Source organism: Haplochromis burtoni, unplaced genomic scaffold (genome assembly GCF_018398535.1).
Source record: "Haplochromis burtoni strain Fernald_Lab_line unplaced genomic scaffold, NCSU_Asbu1 Contig_88, whole genome shotgun sequence".
NCBI lineage: Eukaryota > Metazoa > Chordata > Actinopteri > Cichliformes > Cichlidae > Haplochromis > Haplochromis burtoni.
This window is the reverse complement of record NW_024582449.1, coordinates 2,108,644-2,129,566: the sequence shown is the minus strand read 5'-3', so window position 1 is coordinate 2,129,566 and position 20,923 is coordinate 2,108,644. Positions and strand designations below refer to the sequence as shown.

Sequence of the window (20,923 nt, the reverse complement as noted above, 5' to 3'; positions counted from 1 at the left end):
CAAGATCCTATATGTATGTGTAATGAGAGTGTGAGTAATGTGAATGTCTAAGTTGTGGGATAAAATTGAGGCAGAGGCAGCCAGAAGGGGACAGAGGGGGGGGTAGCCTCCTCTGCACCCTGGTGACATACCCCTACTCCAAGGCCCTGCATGTGTGGGTGGTTGTGGTGGAGCGGGAAGAGGGAGGCAGCTGGAGATGGGGAGGGAAGGAAGGGAGGGGCAGGTGACCCCTCCCTGGGGCCAGCTCCCCCGCTGACCCCAGTAGGCACTCCCATACTCCGCGACCCGCCAGGGAAAGGGGGCCCAGGCCCATCCAGACCGGGGCCCAGCGCAGCAGCGCCCCCCGGCCCCACGGAGCCCGGGACAGTCCACCCAACCCCACCACAGAGAAAACTGCACCCACCCCACCATTCACTCATCTTCCAGACTACATGAGACAATAGACGCCCAGGCTGAGATCTTCCTCCACCTCTCCTGTATCTCCCCCTCCTGCATACCATTTTTAAAGGTCTTGTTTTTATTTTAGTTAACAACATATTTTTTAATGTCTAATTTTAGTTTTTAGTTTAGTTTCAGTTGACACTACTCAGCTTGAATCAGAGTAATCCAGACTTAAACCACTTGGTGTAATTGGAGGTTTCTCTTCCTTTTGATAATGATGGAAGAATGTACTATGACTTGTACATTCATATCCAAGCCACTGACTTTCATTTTTTTTTGATACAGTTTATCTGTCAATCTATGTTTTTCTTGTGAGGGATGTTGCTTACGTTGTGCTTATTTTCAACCAAACTAAACATACAGGGGAAACAAGAAACTTCCTTGAGGAAAAAATCCCTCATGAAACATGTCACTCTTAAAAATAGCTGCACATTAACATATTATAACCTTGTTATTGTCGAAATCTTGCTTCACAAGCAGATAGCCAAATATTTGCACAGTCAGGTGATGACACAGAGTACACACTCCAGGCCATAAACGCTTCGGCACATTCAGTGACAAATAAATTCCAGTGCACAACCATGTTTTTGAGTATGCACTGTTGGTTATCTTGTCCACAATGTCCTCTTAGCATGATTTTTTTTTTCAATTCATTTACCACCATGTGTCAACTTTTAGCTTTTTTCTGTTGTTTTATTGGTTTAGCAGGGGTTTACATCTAGTGCAGAATCCTCTGAGTTTCTTGTCATGAAGTTGTTATTTGATCTTTAACTAGGAAACATGTGCTTACATCTGCGTCCTGGAGAGAATGCTTTACCTGCTGTGCGGTGGTGGAGGGACTTCTCTTTACCATGCAAATGATTTAGCTGTCAGAAGACTTCTGCTGAGCCCATTATCTGTTTTTATGTGTGCAAAGTTCCTTTTGTGTTTTTGAATGAAATGTTGATGTTAGCTAACCAAGTGCCTTTGGTATTTAATCCCACTGTTTTAATTAATTTTTAAAAATCTTTTTACTAGTCATACACACAGCGTCATTACAGTCAGCAGTAACTGACAGCTCTCAATGAAACAGTTGGCTTTGAGGTTGGTGTGAGCTTTTTTGTGGTACAACTAAGAGGCAAACAAACAGCAGCTGACCAGAAACCTTTGCTCTTTGAATATCTTCTATCATCTGCAGTATATAATTTGATTAAAAGTTTTAAAGAATCTGGAGAAAACCCAAAAGTCAAGTCTTCAATGCCGCATTGCATTAAAACAGTCATGAGTCTTCCAGAAAGTTCACGGTGCCATTCAGAAATGCAGGTTAGAAGTCTGTCTGAAAATGAGCTGTAAGTGAACAGAAACGCTGGCCTCCTCTTTGGGCCACAGTTCATTTAAAATGGACTGAGCCAATGGGGAGCACTGTTACTGGTCAGAAAAATCTAAATTATGGGATTTTGATTTTTGGGAAACATAGATGTCATGTCACCCAGACAGAGGAGTGGGACAATCCTGCTTGTTATCAGCATTCAGTCCAGAAGCCTGCATCTCTAATGGTGTTAGTGTGACTTAGTTCTTTTTAAATTGGCAGCTTGAACATCTGGAAAAGGCAGCATCAATTTACATACAGGTTTTAGAGCAACAAATGCTCCTATCCAGATGACGTCTTCTTCAGAGAAGGCCTTGCATATTTCGGTAAGACAATGCTAAATCACAGCTGAACTGCACTGTCTGCAGTCCAGGCGGTCACCATTTGAAACTGTCTGGAGCATCATGAAATTAAAAATACAACAAAGAAGACCCAGGACTGTTCAGCAGCTAGAATCCTCTATCAAACAACATTCCCATCTCCCATTGGTCCAGGAGGTGGACTCCTCATTTGCCAGAAGTTTATGAACTGTTGATGCCGCACAGTCGTAGACACGGCTCTGTCCCAACTTTCTACACATGTGGCTGCCATCAAATTTAAAATGAGCACATCATTTTCCCTAAAATTGTGCACTGACTCCATTTAAAGATTTGATATATTTTATATGTTCTACTGTGAATAAAATGTGGGTTTGTAAGATTTTCAAAGAATTGCATTTTGTTTTGTTTTTTTGTTTTTTTCTTCTTATATACACAGCGTTCCTACTTTTTGAGAATTGAGATTGTACTTTTAAATGGTGCTGCAATTTGTGCACCATGGGGAATTTCATAAATTCATTTTTTGTGCAGTAATATCAAGTATATGTTCAAATTAAAGCTTGATCTGGCTAACAAACAAAAATGCCAAATACTTTTTTTTGGACTCTTAGTATAGCTTATAGTTCTATTTGGGTTCACTTTATATCTTATATTTATGTGGAGGAAAGAAAAGTAGACTAGAGTGCCAAAAAGGATTTAAAAAAATCGAACGGGTACCGCTGCAGCTTTGCAACCCCGTGATGGCAGAGTACGATATTTTTCTTCTCGACCCGGTCGTCATCACCTATTGCTGTTGTAGGACTCTCTCTAGCCCGAAAGGCTTCCTGTGCTATCTCTGTCGTAGCATACCCACCACTGCACAGAGAAGACAATATCCTGTAAATTGCTTTTTCAATCAGTTTTGACGTCAATCTGCTCCCATGGGACTGTGGGCATCCACGTGATGGCTGTGAGGAAGGTTTCTTTCCTTATGGATGGTGACAACCCCACTCAACCTCGTTTGATCTGCAGAATTAACATAATATTACCGTACTTACAGAACTGCCTGTGACAGCATAAGAGGGATTGGTTTTCTGTAACAGACTATGGCGCCAGTGAGGCTACTGCAATAGCACAAAGACAAGACAATAAAAGCTGTTAAAGGTTAAGGACTTGTATAATAAACACGATATGTGGACTGAGTTTTTAATTTGTATATTTTGTACATGATTAATTCAATATTTATAGCAGTTACAGCATCATTTAAGATGATATTTCTTGTGGTGTGTATTTATATGTGACATCTGTGACATTAGAAATTCATTAGCACCCTATGGAGGAAGAGAGAAAATCTCTCAGTGGTGCTGGAGTGAATGCATTTTCTTTATATTGTAAAAGCTGTTGTGATGCTATAAGACAACCACACAACTGCTTTCTTTCTTATCTTCTCCAGGACAAAGATATCTCATCACATCCACGGGAGCCTTGTATATTTTGGACGTCCTGCCTGAGGATGGCCTGAATAACTATCGCTGCACCACGCGTCACCGCTACACCGGTGAAACTCGCCAGAGCAACAGTGCACGTCTCATTGTGTCGGGTCAGTACTGCATTTAAAGATAACACTTAGTCAGAAGTTACAAATATATATGCGCTTTTCATATTTGATACTGGGATCATCCCTACAGGGAGTGCAGAATTATTAGGCAAGTTGTATTTTTGAGGAATAATTTTATTATTGAACAACAACCATGTTCTCAATGAACCCAAAAAACTCATTAATATCAAAGCTGAATGTTTTTGGAAGTAGTTTTTAGTTTGTTTTTAGTTTTAGCTATTTTAGGGGGATATCTGTGTGTGCAGGTGACTATTACTGTGCATAATTATTAGGCAACTTAACAAAAAACAAATATATACCCATTTCAATTATTTATTTTTACCAGTGAAACCAATATAACATCTCCACATTCACAAATATACATTTCTGACATTCAAAAACAAAACAAAAACAAATCAGCGACCAATATAGCCACCTTTCTTTGCAAGGACACTCAAAAGCCTGCCATCCATGGATTCTGTCAGTGTTTTGATCTGTTCACCATCAACATTGCGTGCAGCAGCAACCACAGCCTCCCAGACACTGTTCAGAGAGGTGTACTGTTTTCCCTCCTTGTAAATCTCACATTTGATGATGGACCACAGGTTCTCAATGGGGTTCAGATCAGGTGAACAAGGAGGCCATGTCATTAGTTTTTCTTCTTTTATACCCTTTCTTGCCAGCCACGCTGTGGAGTACTTGGACGCGTGTGATGGAGCATTGTCCTGCATGAAAATCATGTTTTTCTTGAAGGATGCAGACTTCTTCCTGTACCACTGCTTGAAGAAGGTGTCTTCCAGAAACTGGCAGTAGGACTGGGAGTTGAGCTTGACTCCATCCTCAACCCGAAAAGGCCCCACAAGCTCATCTTTGATGATACCAGCCCAAACCAGTACTCCACCTCCACCTTGCTGGCGTCTGAGTCGGACTGGAGCTCTCTGCCCTTTACCAATCCAGCCACCCAACTGGCCCATCAAGACTCACTCTCATTTCATCAGTCCATAAAACCTTAGAAAAACCAGTCTTGAGATATTTCTTGGCCCAGTCTTGACGTTTCAGCTTGTGTGTCTTGTTCAGTGGTGGTCGTCTTTCAGCCTTTCTTACCTTGGCCATGTCTCTGAGTATTGCACACCTTGTGCTTTTGGGCACTCCAGTGATGTTGCAGCTCTGAAATATGGCCAAACTGGTGGCAAGTGGCATCTTGGCAGCTGCACGCTTGACTTTTCTCAGTTCATGGGCAGTTATTTTGCGCCTTGGTTTTTCCACACGCTTCTTGCGACCCTGTTGACTATTTTGAATGAAACGCTTGATTGTTCGATGATCACGCTTCAGAAGCTTTGCAATTTTGAGACTGCTGCATCCCTCTGCAAGATATCTCACTATTTTTGACTTTTCTGAGCCTGTCAAGTCCTTCTTTTGACCCATTTTGCCAAAGGAAAGGACGTTGCCTAATAATTATGCACACCTGATATAGGGTGTTGATGTCATTAGACCACACCCCTTCTCATTACAGAGATGCACATCACCTAATATGCTTAATTGGTAGTAGGCTTTCGAGCCTATACAGCTTGGAGTAAGACAACATGCATGAAGAGGATGATGTGGACAAAATACTCATTTGCCTAATAATTCTGCACTCCCTGTACATTAAAAATTTAGAGTTGGGTTGGGCATTTTAAAATGTCACATATGGTGTGTTGCAGACAAAACTGAGTTATGCAGTGACCTATTCTGTCTTTTTCATCGTCATTGTGTCAGATGTTAGATAAAAGTAAACAAACCAGGAGGTATCAGCAAAGAGCTTCTTATAAAATTGCAGTAGAGTTTGATAAAAAGAAGTCATTTAGCATGAAATGCACATTTATATTTTTCATTTATTTAGTATGTCTGAATTCGGTTGTAGGAGACAGTGAAACTGCGGTAAATTACAGAAGCAAGTCTCTTTCTCTCTTTTCCACCACGTAACAAAATATACAGTATGTAGAACTGAATGTTGACCCGAAGAATCAATATTGGATTAGACTGTCGAGCGGCTGGCAACGCTCACCACTAATTAACACTAAATTTCTCTGCTCCTTCCAGACCCCACCAATGCTGAGCCAGTCATCTTGGATGGCTTTGACCACCGAGAGGTGATGATTAATCATCGGGTGGAGCTGCCCTGCAAGGCTTCAGGCTACCCAATGCCCAAATACCGCTGGCTGAAGGACAACAGCCCCTTGGAGCTCGACAGTCGCATTCACCAGACAACCTCGGGGTTGCTGATAGAGAGCACACAGCCCAGTGACTCGGGAACATATGTCTGTGAGGTGTGGAACAGCTATGGCACCGCGGAGGTCATGGGTCGCCTGTATGTCAAACGTAAGTGCTTTATAAAATTCAGGGGTTCTTCTATGTTGTGGGTAGCTGAAACTGCTGTATTAGAGTAATGAAGTGAAATGAGTGGAAAAAAAACAGCCTTGGCACGTGTTAGAGAGTGGATGGTTAGTTTGGTTCATATGAGTAAAATGAACATATAAACTAAACAAGAAGTACTCAGAGAGCACATACCTCCACCGAGGCGGCTCACTCTCTGGACAGTATTTACTTGTAAGAATATACCATTATATTTTATATATATTAATTTTCTTTTCTTTGCTCTTTTTAAATGTACTTTGTAGACTAGAATCCACATATGTGATTCCCTGTATGCTTATATGTTGTCAATACAAGCAATGTCAGTAAGAAACATAGATTTAAATAGCGCTACATAGCCTTCAGAGGAATCTGCTGACCTTGAAGGAGGTCAGAGGTCAAATGCGACATGATTTTAAACCGTTCTTTCTTTATAGAACTTTCTCTATGCTGACAACACACACCACATTTGTAATATTTGTAGTTTCTAAGGTATGAGGCTTTTTGTCAGTTTTCAATAATAAATCATTGAGTTGACCTTGAAGACATCGGTGGATGTAAGCTGAATTTTAAAGGATTGTTAACACGACCCCACTCTGCACTCTACAAAGTTTTATCAGAATTCATTTGAAACTTTTACACCTTGGTGTTTACAGACAGAACGAATGACACACGCACAGGCAAACGCTACCAAAAACATAACTTCCTTGTTGGAGGTAATTAAGGATTATGAAGCTACAACAGTAAATACGTGTGTGTGAGATTGAAATGATTTGCCAGTAACTGACTCCTGCACCAGCAGCACCACTGGGGGCAACTTGCTTGTTTTGTTTGATACAGTGATGTACTGCATTGATGAGAATCAAATGTTAGCGCTAGCATTCTTCATGATTAAGAATAAACATTGAACTTGGACAAATATAATGATAATCATACTGTACCTCATTATTATATTTACTACCCAATTTTTTTTTCTTAAACATCTCTTTGATTTCTGTGTCCACAGAACCCTTGAAAGTAGTGGTCAGCCCTCGAAAGGTGAAGGGTAGCGTGGGTAGCAAGGTGTCTCTGTCCTGTACCGTGAGCGGCTCAGATGAATACGAGCTGTCATGGTATCGCAACGGAGAGATCATCTACCCTGGCAACAATGTTCGCTTCATTGGGCTAAACCGGGAGAACCTCATGATGGAAGGAATGTCGAAAAGTGACGGCGGGGCTTACCAGTGCTTCGCCAGGAAGGGCAAGATGTCTGCACAGGACTTTGTTCAGGTTATCCTTGAAGGTAAAATGGCATCACTGGTGCAAAGGTATCCAAACACACAAATACTGACCAAAACGCTACACAGTAGCAGCTGTCCTATACATATTCAGTGAGTTAGCACAAACAGATTCAGGCCTTGAAGATCAATAGGGTTTATGTGTTAATGGCATGCTGCTGTGATTCTCTGCCACCACTAGAATGATTGCCCCACACTTCACAAACACATACAAAAATACAAGCACACACTCTTTAATCCATTAGCTTACCTTGGAAGCGTTGCTTAGGCAACTGTCTCCTGTGGCCAGGGAGCTGTAAAAAGAAGATATTGATAATCTATAATCATGTGAAATACACCTAGATTATCAGAGAGCAGCAGCAGCAGCAGCAGGCAGACACAGACATTTGAAAAGCCGACAACTCTCTGTGTCTGGTAGAAAAGCTCATGGATCTATGTTCTTAATGAAAAATGGCAGTCTTCTCAGAAAGACATGATTTTTTCCCTTTCCTTTGCTGCTTTCTATCACTGTTTTATTAACAAAAACGTTTTCTTCTAAAGAAAAAAAAGAATTGTCTTCAACAACAAATGTATACTGCGTCTGGATATTACAAAGAGTAGTATGTAGACAATACAGGATATAAATGTTTTTTTTGAATAATGAGTAAACGACAGAAAAAAAATGTACCTGTGTTTTACGCAGGATTTCAGTAGAAGCTGTATCAGATGAACAAAGATTTTACATCACTTGCCCAAAAGTGGAAAAATGTGTAATTACCGACTGGTTAGTGAGTGGCACCTGGAGGTTGCTGGCAGTCACTTGGTGAAATTGATCACAAAGTGTGCCACCTGAGAGGGGTGCTAGCTACCAAACCATTTTGGCTTTGCTAGCCAGTGGGGCGCACACAACTGTGTCACTGGGGCTTTATTTGCTCGGCCCTACATTGTCACCATCATTATTGTTATAGGTGGACAGGTTAACACCATGTGGTTAGCAATCACATGTCTGCAAAACCCCAATAGGCACATTAGCTTAGTTAGTTTGCAAAGCTTAACAAATATACGTATTGGATTCATTACACAGCTGGTGCAACAGAGTTCAGTGATATTTAGGAGCTTCCCTTTGTGTCTCAAAGCACTAGTTGAAAATCACTCGACATTTTGATGTTCATTCAAATAATTTTTCAAAGCTATATATATGTATTTCTCACGGCCATTTTAGTGAGTAGTGAGAAAGGAATCAAACTGGCTCACTGTGATTTGTGCCCAACACAAACTCACTGGCTCGGCTAATTAGTCAGCACAAATGTTTAATTTGAGTGGTATGTGAGAAAAGATCAGTAATCATCCTGTTTCTGCCTGGGAATTGTTTAAAGTCTAGCATTTCTTCCCCACTCTCCCACACTTGGAGTCAGCCTTTTTACATATGCCTTATTGCCGTTGTTTGATGAACTATGAAACACATAAGTGAAGCTGTTATTGTGTCCAAAACTCCTGAGATTATAAGATGAGATATCAGCAGGTATATTCAGCTTTTAAACAGTTGCCCTTTAAACTACAAAAATCTATTGAAGACAGGTGTGTTACAGTGACCTAACATGCACGATTTCATCTGTGACTGGTTTGAATCCTGTCAGGGATCGACATTATAACGCATTTCCTTTTCCCTTTTTCCACATGTGCACGTTTCAGCTTTGTTTGTCAATCCTGTAAAGCCCGATTCATGAGTTTTTAAAAAACGAAATAGCAATTTACATACACGAATCTCCATTTGTTCAGTCATTTTTGCTACATCTGGCGTTTTTGTTATTTTATTACTCACAGTAGTATTGCGTGTGTCTGATTGTAGACATTAGGTTTTTCACACCGATGATGTCGAGGTGTATCAAATATGATACACTTGGTGTTACAGGGTTAAAACAACAAACTACCCCCAAAATACATAATTTATGATGACATTATTCACTAAACCGCTCTCACTTTTAAACTTAGTACTTCTGTGTGACTTAGCCTCTCTTTTATTCACCACCACGTTCCACTTTTGTCTTCTGTCACAGATGGTACTCCGAAAATCTTGTCCTCCTTCAGCGAGAAGGTGGTGAACCCGAACGAGCCCGTCTTCCTGGTCTGCAACGTCAAGGGCACCCCGCCTCCGAGGTGCACCTGGTCGCTGGACGACGACCCCGTCATCAAAGACAGCCACCACCACCTGGGCCACTACGAGACCCACGAGGGCCACGTGGTCAGCCAGCTCAATGTCACGCACACCCAGGTGCAAGACGGCGGGGTGTATCGGTGCACGTGCAGCAACTCGGCCGGGGTCGTGTACCACCAGGCTCGAATAAACGTAAGAGGTGCTTGTCAAATCAGCTCCTCCAAGAACAAATACACATACCTGTCTGTCTCTCTATGTGTCTGTCTCTGTGTCGTATATGAGAGCTGCTTGTTGTTTGGATCTGGAATTTATCTGCGAAAAGCTTGTTCTTAAAATTTGGTGTTTGTTTTTTTCTTTGCTATTATTTTATTTTTAATTTGAAATCTTTATTCACACTTACATCTCCTTTTAAGTTGCTCTCCAGCGACTGATTTTGCCTCAGTTTTGTTTTCCTGTTACTGTCTCTTAATCCTAAACCACGTATACTTTTCTAAAATTGTTGCTTTGTAATTTTCTCTCCAAATTGTTACTGTGCTTTTCCAACACGCTTGCATTTTAGGTCAAATGAATTATGCTGGTTTGCTGCTCGTAAGCCTATCTGGATATGGTTTGTAAATAGCCAGAAGAAAAATGCATTTCTTCTGTTTGAATACATTTATCCCCCGGTGTGCTTGTGTGTGCGAGTCATGTGTGTCTGTGTGTATTTACTCAAGCAGCCAATTCGACTCTTCTCGATCAGATGCTAAAGCAATTACTCTGTTTCCATTTTATGAGACACAGAATGAGGCTCGGCATGTATAACATTTGATGGGAAACAGAATGTATTACAGCCGAGTTATAAGCACGCGTAGTACAGTGTTATTTTAATGCTCTCTTTTCCTTCATATAGTTAGCACACTTTAATCTGCTTGTCATTTCACCGCCTTCTACTTAGAGTTCTGTCTTATTTCTTGTAGTTAAACAAAAGCTTTAAACAGCAGCTTCCTTTCACTTCTCCTGTGAGTACTTGGTGCCTGGTAGGACTTGTGGAGCTGTGAGGGGAAACACTTTCATGTTGAAATCCTGAATACGTTTAACGAGTCACGAGTCTATTTGTAAAAACACCATAATAAAGCAAACCACACTCATTCACACTGTTGTTGTGATTTTCTGTGAATACCGCTGTCCTTAAAATCTTACATTTTTAATCTCTGTGCCTTTTTAGGCCGAGCCAGCATTCGTCCAATGAAAAACATCACCGCAATCGCTGGACGGGATGCCTTCGTTCACTGTCGCGTCATTGGCTACCCTTACTATTCCATAAAGTGGTACAAGAACTCTGCGCTGCTACCTTTCAACCACAGGCAGCGAGCGTTCGAGAACAACGGCACGCTGAAGCTTAGTAACGTGCAGCAGGTGGACGCCGGCGAGTATAACTGCAAGGTGATGGTTCAGCCCAACAAGATGGACTCCCAGAGCGTCCACGTCCGAGTGAGAGGTAAGTCCAATGAAACTGCAGCTCACCAAGTTGCCGTTGGCAACCTTGATGTGTTATTCTTACTCTGATTACTCTTTGACATAAAGTCATTAGAAAGGTGCAGTACATCCGGAAAGTATTTACAGCACTTCACCTGTTTCACATTTTTTCATTATTCATTTTTGTTTTATTTTTAACAAAATTGCAAGAATTTCAAGGATGCAAGGATTCTTTTATAGTCATTCGTATCACATGTTTACATGAGGTGGAACGAAATTACGTGTACACAGTCCCAGAGCGAAAGAAACAGAATAAAAAGAAAATAGAATAACAAGTAATAAGTTATACAGATAAATAGAGTGCAACAACCTGAGTACCAGTATGGAGTAGATATAGAAACGTAGGTATATTTAAGCAAACTCTTTTTAATTCTGTCTTTTTAGGGTATTGTGTGTTGAATTTTGAGGTGAATAATGAATTTAACCCGTTTTATATTAAGGCTGTAACATGAACAAAGTTAAGTGAATCGCTGCGACTACTATCAGGATGTCCTGCATAAGAAATGAGAACGTTGATGCCGCTAAAAATACGTTGCATGTGCTTTATAATTTGTTATTGGAGACATACTGTTATTAAATCCATTTGGTAAACCAGTTCTGTGATTATTAGTGCATAGACTGTATATAAAGGGTGGTCATTAATTAGCAAACTGACATTTTATAGCATTTAGTGTTTAACTTCAAATGATCTTGTTTTTTCTTGGAACAAAAGATAGCCATGTTTATCAAGTTATCAGCAAATACTAGCAAGATTGTTCAGCACCTTAAGTGTGCTGGTGCTATGTTGTGATATGTTAATCTGGTTTCTATGTGGATTTGAAAACCATGTATGTGCCAACTGCAAATCATATCTAAATGCTCCAAAACACGCCACACAGATCATTACTGGAATTAGCTAATGTCACAGTCACATTGAGGAAAAAAAAGTGCTTGGAGACAAATAAAGTTAATGCTACAGAAATAAAGCATCACTTTGCCCTTCGAGCTCCCTTCTCTTTAAGTCTGTGTTCTTGGTTTTTGATCGAATGGTCTATTGTTAACACATGCTTTAGAAATTTGCATTTCTAAAACATTAAAAGGTCACTAAGTACTCATGCATTTACACTTATTTTCTGCAATAATCCAAAAGCATATGGGAAAAAAACAACTACTGACCTTCTGTCAAGGGTACCAGGATGATGATAACGTCCTATAAATATAGATATTTCTCTGCCACTTCATGGTAAAATGGACCGCTACCTATGTAGCGCTTTTTCACTCAAAGCGCTTTCTTATTACAATTCATCAATTCACAAATTAACAAACATTTGCAAGCAAGTCCGGCATAAATATTGGAAAAACTAGCCTAAGTAATAAACTCTACCTACCGACACTTCCCTCTGCAGCTCAACAATTAATATGTAGTATTACATCTATTTAATATTAACAATCTGAGCTAAAAAAATGTGCCATTACCCTGTATAGTATTGCATGTGTGGTATTGATCTTCACACGTCACATTTAGCCAAAAGGCATAGGCATATTCCTCCATAGGTTTTGTGGGAAACTGTCACAGTTTCAACTTTGTGGGATACAGTGGTGAAAAAAGGTTTCGGCTCACTCTTCTCCTCCCATCCAGACGCCACAATATAAATAGATCTCTCCGGACTAAATTAATTAATCTACCTGATATTCCTGGGTACATTAGTCTGGCTTATGAAGAAGAAGTGAAGATGGCAGCTGATATTACAGGGCTGACTGACTGATCTCCACTGAGATCTTACAACTGTAATAGATTATACTAAAAAATGGGCTTCCCCATTATGTCTCATTTCCTTCCCTCTGCACAGTATGTAATGTTGTTTTCACTATAATACACTTTCCCACGGAGCGAGGGAAACGGAGGAAGAAAGAGAGTGAGAAAGAGAGAGTGATGATATAAAGCAACCCTTCCCAGCGGTGCTATAGTGAGGGAGTGCATTTGTTAATTTACTCTGCTCATGCTTAAAATGCCGAAGTGTCTTTGGGGATCCCTGGAGTCCATTATCTCCACTTTGTTGTGAATTAAATAAGCGGCTAAAGTGCTGCTTATTTCAGTGTTATTTGAACTGAATGGACGCTCGCGCAGATGACTTGTGTGATGGCTGGAGATTTCCCAGAGAATACAGCGCAGTCAATTTGAATAGATCATATTGTAACTGTGATTATATCGTGCAGATAGATTGACTTTGTTTCTGAATTTCAGTTATTCAAGACAGGTGCATTGAAGACTGAGGTGGTGCAAGGGATGTAGCCTCTGTTTAGTTTAAAGTTGTTAATTCTTTATATTGTAATATAAATGCAAGTATAAATATTTCCTGTAATCATGATTTTTGTGCTATAATTTGATAGTGTTGTTGCAGCTAGATGTTAATGCACGTAGGTGTAGGTTAGTGGCTTGATATATGATCATTTATAGATAAAGGGAAAAGACTCAGGTTCGTTAAGGTTTCTTTTTCTAAAGCATCACAACAAGTCACCTTGAAAGTTATTATTATTTATTTTCTTTCTCTCTTTCTATGCACTCTAAGGACAAAATGTTCCAGCCTGGGAATGACAACGAATTATTGCAGCATGTTTTGCTATTCCAGTCTTTTATGTTCTTTCAGTGACCTCTTGTTTTCTTAACAGAGAGAGAGAGTGATGCTTATAGGGTTAGTCTCAATAAGGGATACAGCAGCTTTAACAGAATCCAGGGAGTTCAGATGATTTTTGAAGACTTTTAATCATTTAGATTTTTATCCCTCCACCTGCAGTCCCTCCCTACATCCAGCCCTTCGAGTTTCAGCGTTTCACCATCGGCCAACGCGTCTTCATCCCCTGCGTGGTCATGTCTGGTGACCGACCGCTGGACATCACGTGGCAGAAGGACGGGCGGCCGATCCCCGCCAGCTTGGGCGTAACTGTGGACAACATAGACTTTACCAGCTCGCTGAGGATCTCCAACCTAACACCCGACCACAACGGCAACTACACCTGCATCGCCCGCAATGAAGCTGCTGTTGTGGAGCACCAGAGCCAGCTGATCGTGAGGGGTAAGACAGCATCCACCTTCCATCTATCAGTGAAATCAGCTGGGAAACACCATGAAGTGTTGCTGTTTGTTGTGTTTGTTGCTGTGTACAGTGCCTCCTCAGTTTGTGGTTCAGCCTGAGGATCAAGATGGGATCTATGGCAAAACTGTGACTCTTAACTGCTCCGCTGAAGGTTATCCACCACCTACCATCGTTTGGGAACACTCCAAAGGTACATTAAATGAAGTGAATGTAAAGGGAAGATGGTTGAACATGTGAGAAGAGGTGCAAACATCAGTCAAAACAGGGAGAAATCACTCTGCTTGCTGCTTTCTTTACCTGCGGCTGGCATACATGTCTATGAATGCGCAGGACATACAAACGCACACATCACTTCAATTTAGGGCTGTTAGTTTTCACAGTTCCCACCTGCATCGTTAGAAAATCATCAGAGAGAAAAAGACGAGAACAGACTGAAGCAGACAGACAGGCAGCAAGGCAGCAGGTGATTTTAGTCACTTGAGCAGGGCAGATGAAGAAAGGGGCCCAGATGTTTGCTCCATCATCCATATAACCTGGGATGAAAGCTTCACCAAGAGAAACACAACAGCCAACGAGGAGCAGAGCGTGCGCATGTGTGTGTCTGCGTGCTCGGTGCCATGATCAAAGGAATGAAAGAATCAGATCTGTTTTTCACCCTTTGATGGGATTTATGTGTGCTCGTGTGCATGTCTGTGCCTGATTAGCAGTGTCTGACCAGGCCTGATCAGTATGTACGGAGGGATCGGCCTGAGCTCAGCATGTGTCTACTCACTTGTAGTGTTTGAAGCTAGCTTATTGGTCAGGTTTGCTTAAGCCAGACTACCAGTCAGTCCTATTTTTTGGTTTCTGGGACCTTTCTACCTCAGCATTTCACACACTTCCTGTTTCTCTACAGGATAGCTGTCAGAGCAAAGGGACAATGAAAATCAACGTATCCAGTGCAGGCAGTTTAGCTCGCTAATGCCTAATTTGTTGTTAGCCAGACTGCAGTTTGTCCAGAGAATAGCTGCCTGGCCTGCTTTTACTGCAACAGTAATAGCTAAGAGCCAGATGAGTGTCTCCGAGAGATATGGAACAGTAAGTAAAGGTCAACTGCTATTAACATAACGACTAGCACTATTTGGATATGCAGAATCCATAATTCAAGGAAGAACACCCCTACCTCCCTCTGCCTCTCTAAGAGCCAGGGGAGCAGGAACAAAGTCACCACTTGACCCTTCTCTAGCCACAGCCACTTGACTGCATTTTAATTAAACAGCAAATACCCACAGCTCCCTAAATGGTCTAATCTGTACACGCTAACTTTAACACGAGCTTATGCAACGTCTGGCTCACTTTGCATGCGTTTAATGCTACATGAGCAAGACTAGTTAAAGATATGAGCCTTATAATTCAGTGTTGGTGACATTTCTTAGAGACTTAAGGGCTGCCAGTTCAGGAAGAGATACTGTAATGTATAACAGTAAAAAGAGACTGATTATATAATTTTCTATTTAAAAGACAGAGACAGTTTCCTACCCATCTGTTACCAGACTTCAGACAGGTACCGGACAGATTTTGTTAGTTATTTTGAAAAATTTTAAGAATGAATTTCAAATGTCAGTCATATTTGACTTTTACAGATAAAGAACAGCGCAAAGCATCGAACCCACTGCTTCAGGATTAGTGTGTCCTTGTCTTTCAGACTGGCCAGAAATGTGTTTCTAAGGACATTTCTGTGTTATTCTTTTGGTGAATTCATCAAACACAAGAGCAAAGACTAAATCCAGAGTTGGAAACACAAGAACAAAAAGAAAAAAGGAGAAAATCCTCTTCTAACTTCAGCGGAGAAATCTGCCTGACTCTGCATCGAAGGCTAGTTCCAATATAAGGCCTCCCTGCTCTCCCCGTTGTTCCTCTGCACCAATCTGCCTTCTTGTTAAACATGAGCATTATGTCTGTTCTGATTGCATCACACCAGGAGCTCAGCCTGTTTCGCTCTGCTCAGCAGCTGTTTGGCGATTTAAGGATTTAGGCCTGGTGTTAAGAAACATGTTTACAATCCTTGCTGAATCTGACAGGCTTTGTCGTCAAATCTGTAAACACAGATGCATGGTCAAGTGAATGCACATGGACACACACATTCTAGGTCCTCTTACTGTTAAGTACTGTAATGCTATTTATCTTCATATATGTGTATTTTTCTCTGTGTCGTGGTGCACTGAATGAGCCATATAAATAAATCTGAATGCCTCTTTTCTGATTTAAAACAGCTCCTGATTTTGTCTTTTTTTGGCCCGTCTCTACCTGCTCGCACTAGGCGCCGGCGTCCCCCAGTTTCAGCCCATCCCTCTGAACACCGGCTCTCGTATCCAGCTGCTGAGCAACGGTTCGCTGCTTATCAAACACGTGCTGGAGGACGACAGCGGCTTCTACCTGTGTAAAGTCAGCAACGACGTGGGAGCAGATGTCAGCAAGTCCATGTACCTCACAGTCAAAAGTAAGAATCCACATCTGATGCAGCTGTAATCAATTTCTGCTTCGCTGTCTGGGCTGAAGGAGCAGTAGGCTGAATTGGCTTCCATTATTTTCAGGATTTAAGCTGTGCAGCTTATGAACGAACAGATCATGACGAGAACATTTTTCTATATACATCAGTTATACCTCACACCTCCACGTGAACGTGTCTTAGTTTAATGTCCATGACTGCTGGTGTCCTGCTTCCACAAGCATTAGCATGTAGCTCCCCTAACGTGCTAGGAGTGGTACTTAGATGCAAGTGGGGATTATTTTCCCTCTGCTACTGTTATCAAACTCGAGCATGAGGTTCCCTGCTGACAGGCAGCACTCTTTCTTTCTCCGTCTCATACTCTGTTTTCTTCTTGGGTGTACATAAACAAGACTGTGACTCCAGCTCAATTTAATATTTAAGTTAGTCTGACAGGATAAAGGTCAGGTGTTCAAAATGTTCTCTATCATACTGTGACCTCTGACCTCTCTGTGAAAAATAATTTGTGCAGAACCCGCCTTCTGGGTGAATCTGTATGTTCTATCATTAATATCAGCGGGCACATCGTGGATATTCATGTGTCACTGTAATTAAGCCTCGCAGTGTACAAGGCTGAGAAGCTGTCAGCACTGAAACAGCAAGCTCAGAGAGGAACAAACTCTGTGTTTTCATAGGTCAGTTTGCTGACTGTGGCACCCAGTTGCTATGCAGCAAGTTGACCTATGGCTGTGCCAACCTTTTTTCTTCTATTTTCTACCACGCAGAGAGCAAACACTGCAGCTGCAGCTACTGCAGGCTCAACTCTCAGTAGCATATCAAACTCCAAACATTGATTTTCATGTATTTCAACTGAAGAAAATGATGAGTGAACAAGTTCTTACGGCACACAGTATGCTTTAACCATTAACTAAAAAAATACATAAAATAAATTGGGCCTGCATTTTCTTTATATATATATATATATCTTTGTATCTGTTAAAATCCACCCATATGTGCTCCTCAGGGTCACAGAGAATGCTAAAGACGTTAGAATAAGATAATATAGCTCAATAATTTAATCTGTGCTGTTGTTGAATGCAACAGCAATGCAGATCTTCTCTTTTTCTCTCATCTCTGACCTTTTTCGCTTTAGTCAACTTTTAGTCCCTTTGTGAGGTCTTCTCGCAGGAGTTCACTGAGATAATGTGCAGCAGCAGAGAAGATATTGGTGTGCTTTTCTGGGTGACTCCTCAATGATCATTCTCATCAATCCCCACCCTAAATCAGAGCTCCTAGGTGTATGTGAGGTGTGCAGAAGGGAGCATAGAGTTTATTGGCCGAATCAAACATGCTGGTGTGCACACATGCAGCTTATTTACATGCTAGAACGTGTAAAGTGCATTTTCCACACACTGCCACATTGCTTTAGTATCAGTCACTGTGCAGTCCACCCTTTGGGCTTCCTTATTAGGGGGAGGGTTTTGATTATCGATTTATCGATTAAAATCGATTCTAGCTTGGATAACGTGATATCGATTCATTAAAATCCTGAATCGATTTTTTAATATAAATTTATTTTGCTCGAAACACCAGAATCTCAGGTTAAACCTCACAAAATTTCAACAACCACCAAACAGCTAAAACAGTAAATGAGAGCAGGAACACGGACAAAGACGTAAACACAAAGCGCGGATCAGAATCAGTGAGATGTCGCCTTTCTCACCCGACGGCACGGACACGGACACGAGCTGAAAGCCGACAGCTCGCTGATTCTGATGTTTCGGCGGGTCCGCGCTTTGTGTTTGCGCCATTTTTGCCCTGATTCTGAAGCTGCAGGTTTTATCTCTCTCCAAACATTATTGACTGAACCAGCAGCAAAAGAAGCAGCAAACTCGATTCACATAAACATCGTCATGAATTCCCTCTTATTGTTTTGCTGCCACCTCGATAAAATCACACTACATGCACAGCTGTCTCTCTCTCTCTCTCTCTCTCTCTCTCTCTCTCCGACAGCGCTGTCGGACGCTGTTTTTTTTCCCCTTTTACTTACTTCCGAAAAGAAAGCCTAATTTCTGCTGTTCAATACTGAACAAATCTAAACTTTTTAAAATTATGCAAAATTGCAAAATGCTCAGCTGTGTCTGTAATAAAACCTCTGTAACTTTGCTCTGCTTCACGTCAGCAGCATCAGGTAATGTTCATATGTTCATTAACGGTTTTGTTTCGTTTTTGATCTACTGCAGAATATTTTTATAAAACCCCAGGCCAGGAAAATCATCTTCATGTTTTTCTGTGTTTTATCCTCAGCTACTTTGACACAAATGCATCTGCTGTGACGCTCATACCCTTGATTATGTCTTGCAAGTGTCAGATTTCTTTTTATAGATATAAAAATATAGAAATGTACTGATGCATGATCTGAATTATAATATTTCTGACTGTCTGAGGCAAAATTTCCCGATTCAAATTGAATCGAATCGTGGCTCGAATCGATTTGGGACCTTGTGACTCGGAATCGAATCGATTCTAGAAATGAGTGACGATACCCAGCACATCCATGATGTTCCACCACATCCCAACACAGTGAACTCATCGTCATGCACAAGAAACCAGTTCGAGATGATTTGAGCTTTGTGACATGGCTCGTTATAATACCAGAAGAAGGCATCAGAAGATGGGTACACTGTGGTCATAAAGAGACAGACATGCTCAGCAGCAGTAGGCTGCTCTGTTTCAACAATGCTCAGTTGGTGGTAATGGGACCAAAGTGTGCCAAGGAAATATACCCCACACTATTATATCAGAAGCCTAAACCACTCATATAAAGCAGGATAAGCCCATGCTTTCATGTTGTTTACTCCAAAGTTTGACCCTACAGTCCAAATGTTGCAGCAGAAAGCAAAAGTCATCAGATTCTGATGCTCAGTTTGAACTTCAGCAGGTCGTCTTGACCACGTCTACATGACTCAATGCACTGAGTTTACCCCATGAGACTCGCTGGTTAAATATTTGTGTTGCTGAAGAGGTGTATGTAACAAAGTGTCCGGTGAGTGTATGTGTGTTATTTGTGGAGGACATGAACAATCAATAACCCATACCTCTACTCAACAGGAAACAGCAGTGGACTGTTTATGCTGTGTTATTGGTGTGCATTTTGTATTCTAGTAGGAAATGGAATCGTGTGAGGAGTGAACAGAAACTGCTTGCATAGTTTCACTTTCATTGATCCTAATATTCAGCTGCACTAGCTGCCACAGCAGTGTGAGAGAGTTGTGTATATGTGTGTGCGTGAGAGAGGCTTGACCTATTGAATGCACTCTGCTGTTGCTGCAGGCTTCAGTTTCACGTTGCACTGGGCTCTATCAAAGGGAATTCTAATAACTTCACTACTGAATAATGTACGCTTGCTTCTCACAACTAGTAGTTTCATTAACATGAACTGTAACCGTAACATGATTTACAGCTTTTATTATTTATATGAAAACATGTTCTTCTGCTTTAAATGAACAGAAACATGTTCTATTCCTTTAAAGCGCGAGTTATATATTCCCAACATAGTTGGGTGAATTTTTGAAGCCACATACACACACGATAGGCCTGTGGTGCTGATAAAATCATTTTTCTCCCTAAAGCACCAAGTGCACTGCACCTGCACATCTTTAGTTGGAAAGATGTTCAGGGATTTGTGCTCTAAAGATGCTTCTTTCCACCCAAAGTAACCAAAATGAGTCTTCCTCACTCCTCATGCGACAACATATGCAACTTATTAGAAAATATCAAACATTCGAGCAGCTGTAAAAGCGACAAAGATGACTCGTTTATAAATAACTTGGCTGAGATTACTAGAATACCTTCTTCTCCCCTCGCTCTGTCACGCTCTCCAGCAAACACAAACACTCCGGTCCTCTTGAGGCCGTGCTGTCGATAATCTGCATTACCGAACTATAAAGTCACCTGCATCTATCACAGTTCTTTCTGCTATTAGGCTAAGATACAATCAGCCACTGCAATCAATGGCCTGCCTTGCTGTGTCTGCAGTCCATGTCGCTGTCCGTAGTGCTGAACTAGCAATGCTGGCTGTACGCTATTCCTAAAATATCCCTTTAATATTTCTCAGGTCATTCAGAAACATCTGTGCTACAAAAAACAAAAAAACATATACACCGGCTCTGACGATAACGCTTGCGGGGTTTTACATGAGAAATGACTAAACATCCATTTTTTACTGCTTTGCTGTTTTGTGCAACTTGCAGGTAAAGTGACTGAGTTAATTAACCTGCACTTGTATAATTCATATAATGTAATACGATATCTATATAAAATGCCCGAGCTTGGATTGTACAGTGTAAAACATGGGAAAATCCTGCCGCCCCCCCCCCC

General features: G+C 41.2%; 1 protein-coding gene across 3 annotated transcripts in view; it reads left to right on the top strand.

Annotated features, from left to right (window-relative positions):
* Window positions 1–20,923, top strand: part of LOC102288673 (Down syndrome cell adhesion molecule homolog) — a 123,229-nt gene that overhangs the window by 71,847 nt on the left and 30,459 nt on the right. For 2 of the 3 annotated variants that reach the window (XM_042222582.1, XM_042222583.1), the window contains exons 3-10: window positions 3,539–3,685; window positions 5,765–6,043; window positions 7,083–7,358; window positions 9,390–9,686; window positions 10,692–10,964; window positions 13,777–14,055; window positions 14,147–14,266; window positions 16,376–16,555. In XM_042222582.1, coding sequence (XP_042078516.1) covers window positions 3,539–3,685; window positions 5,765–6,043; window positions 7,083–7,358; window positions 9,390–9,686; window positions 10,692–10,964; window positions 13,777–14,055; window positions 14,147–14,266; window positions 16,376–16,555 — 1,851 coding nt within the window. Of the gene's footprint in view, window positions 1–3,538; window positions 3,686–5,764; window positions 6,044–7,082; window positions 7,359–9,389; window positions 9,687–10,691; window positions 10,965–13,776; window positions 14,056–14,146; window positions 14,267–16,375; window positions 16,556–20,923 lie in introns of those variants that run through there. The other variant, XM_042222584.1, reaches the window with a different exon arrangement.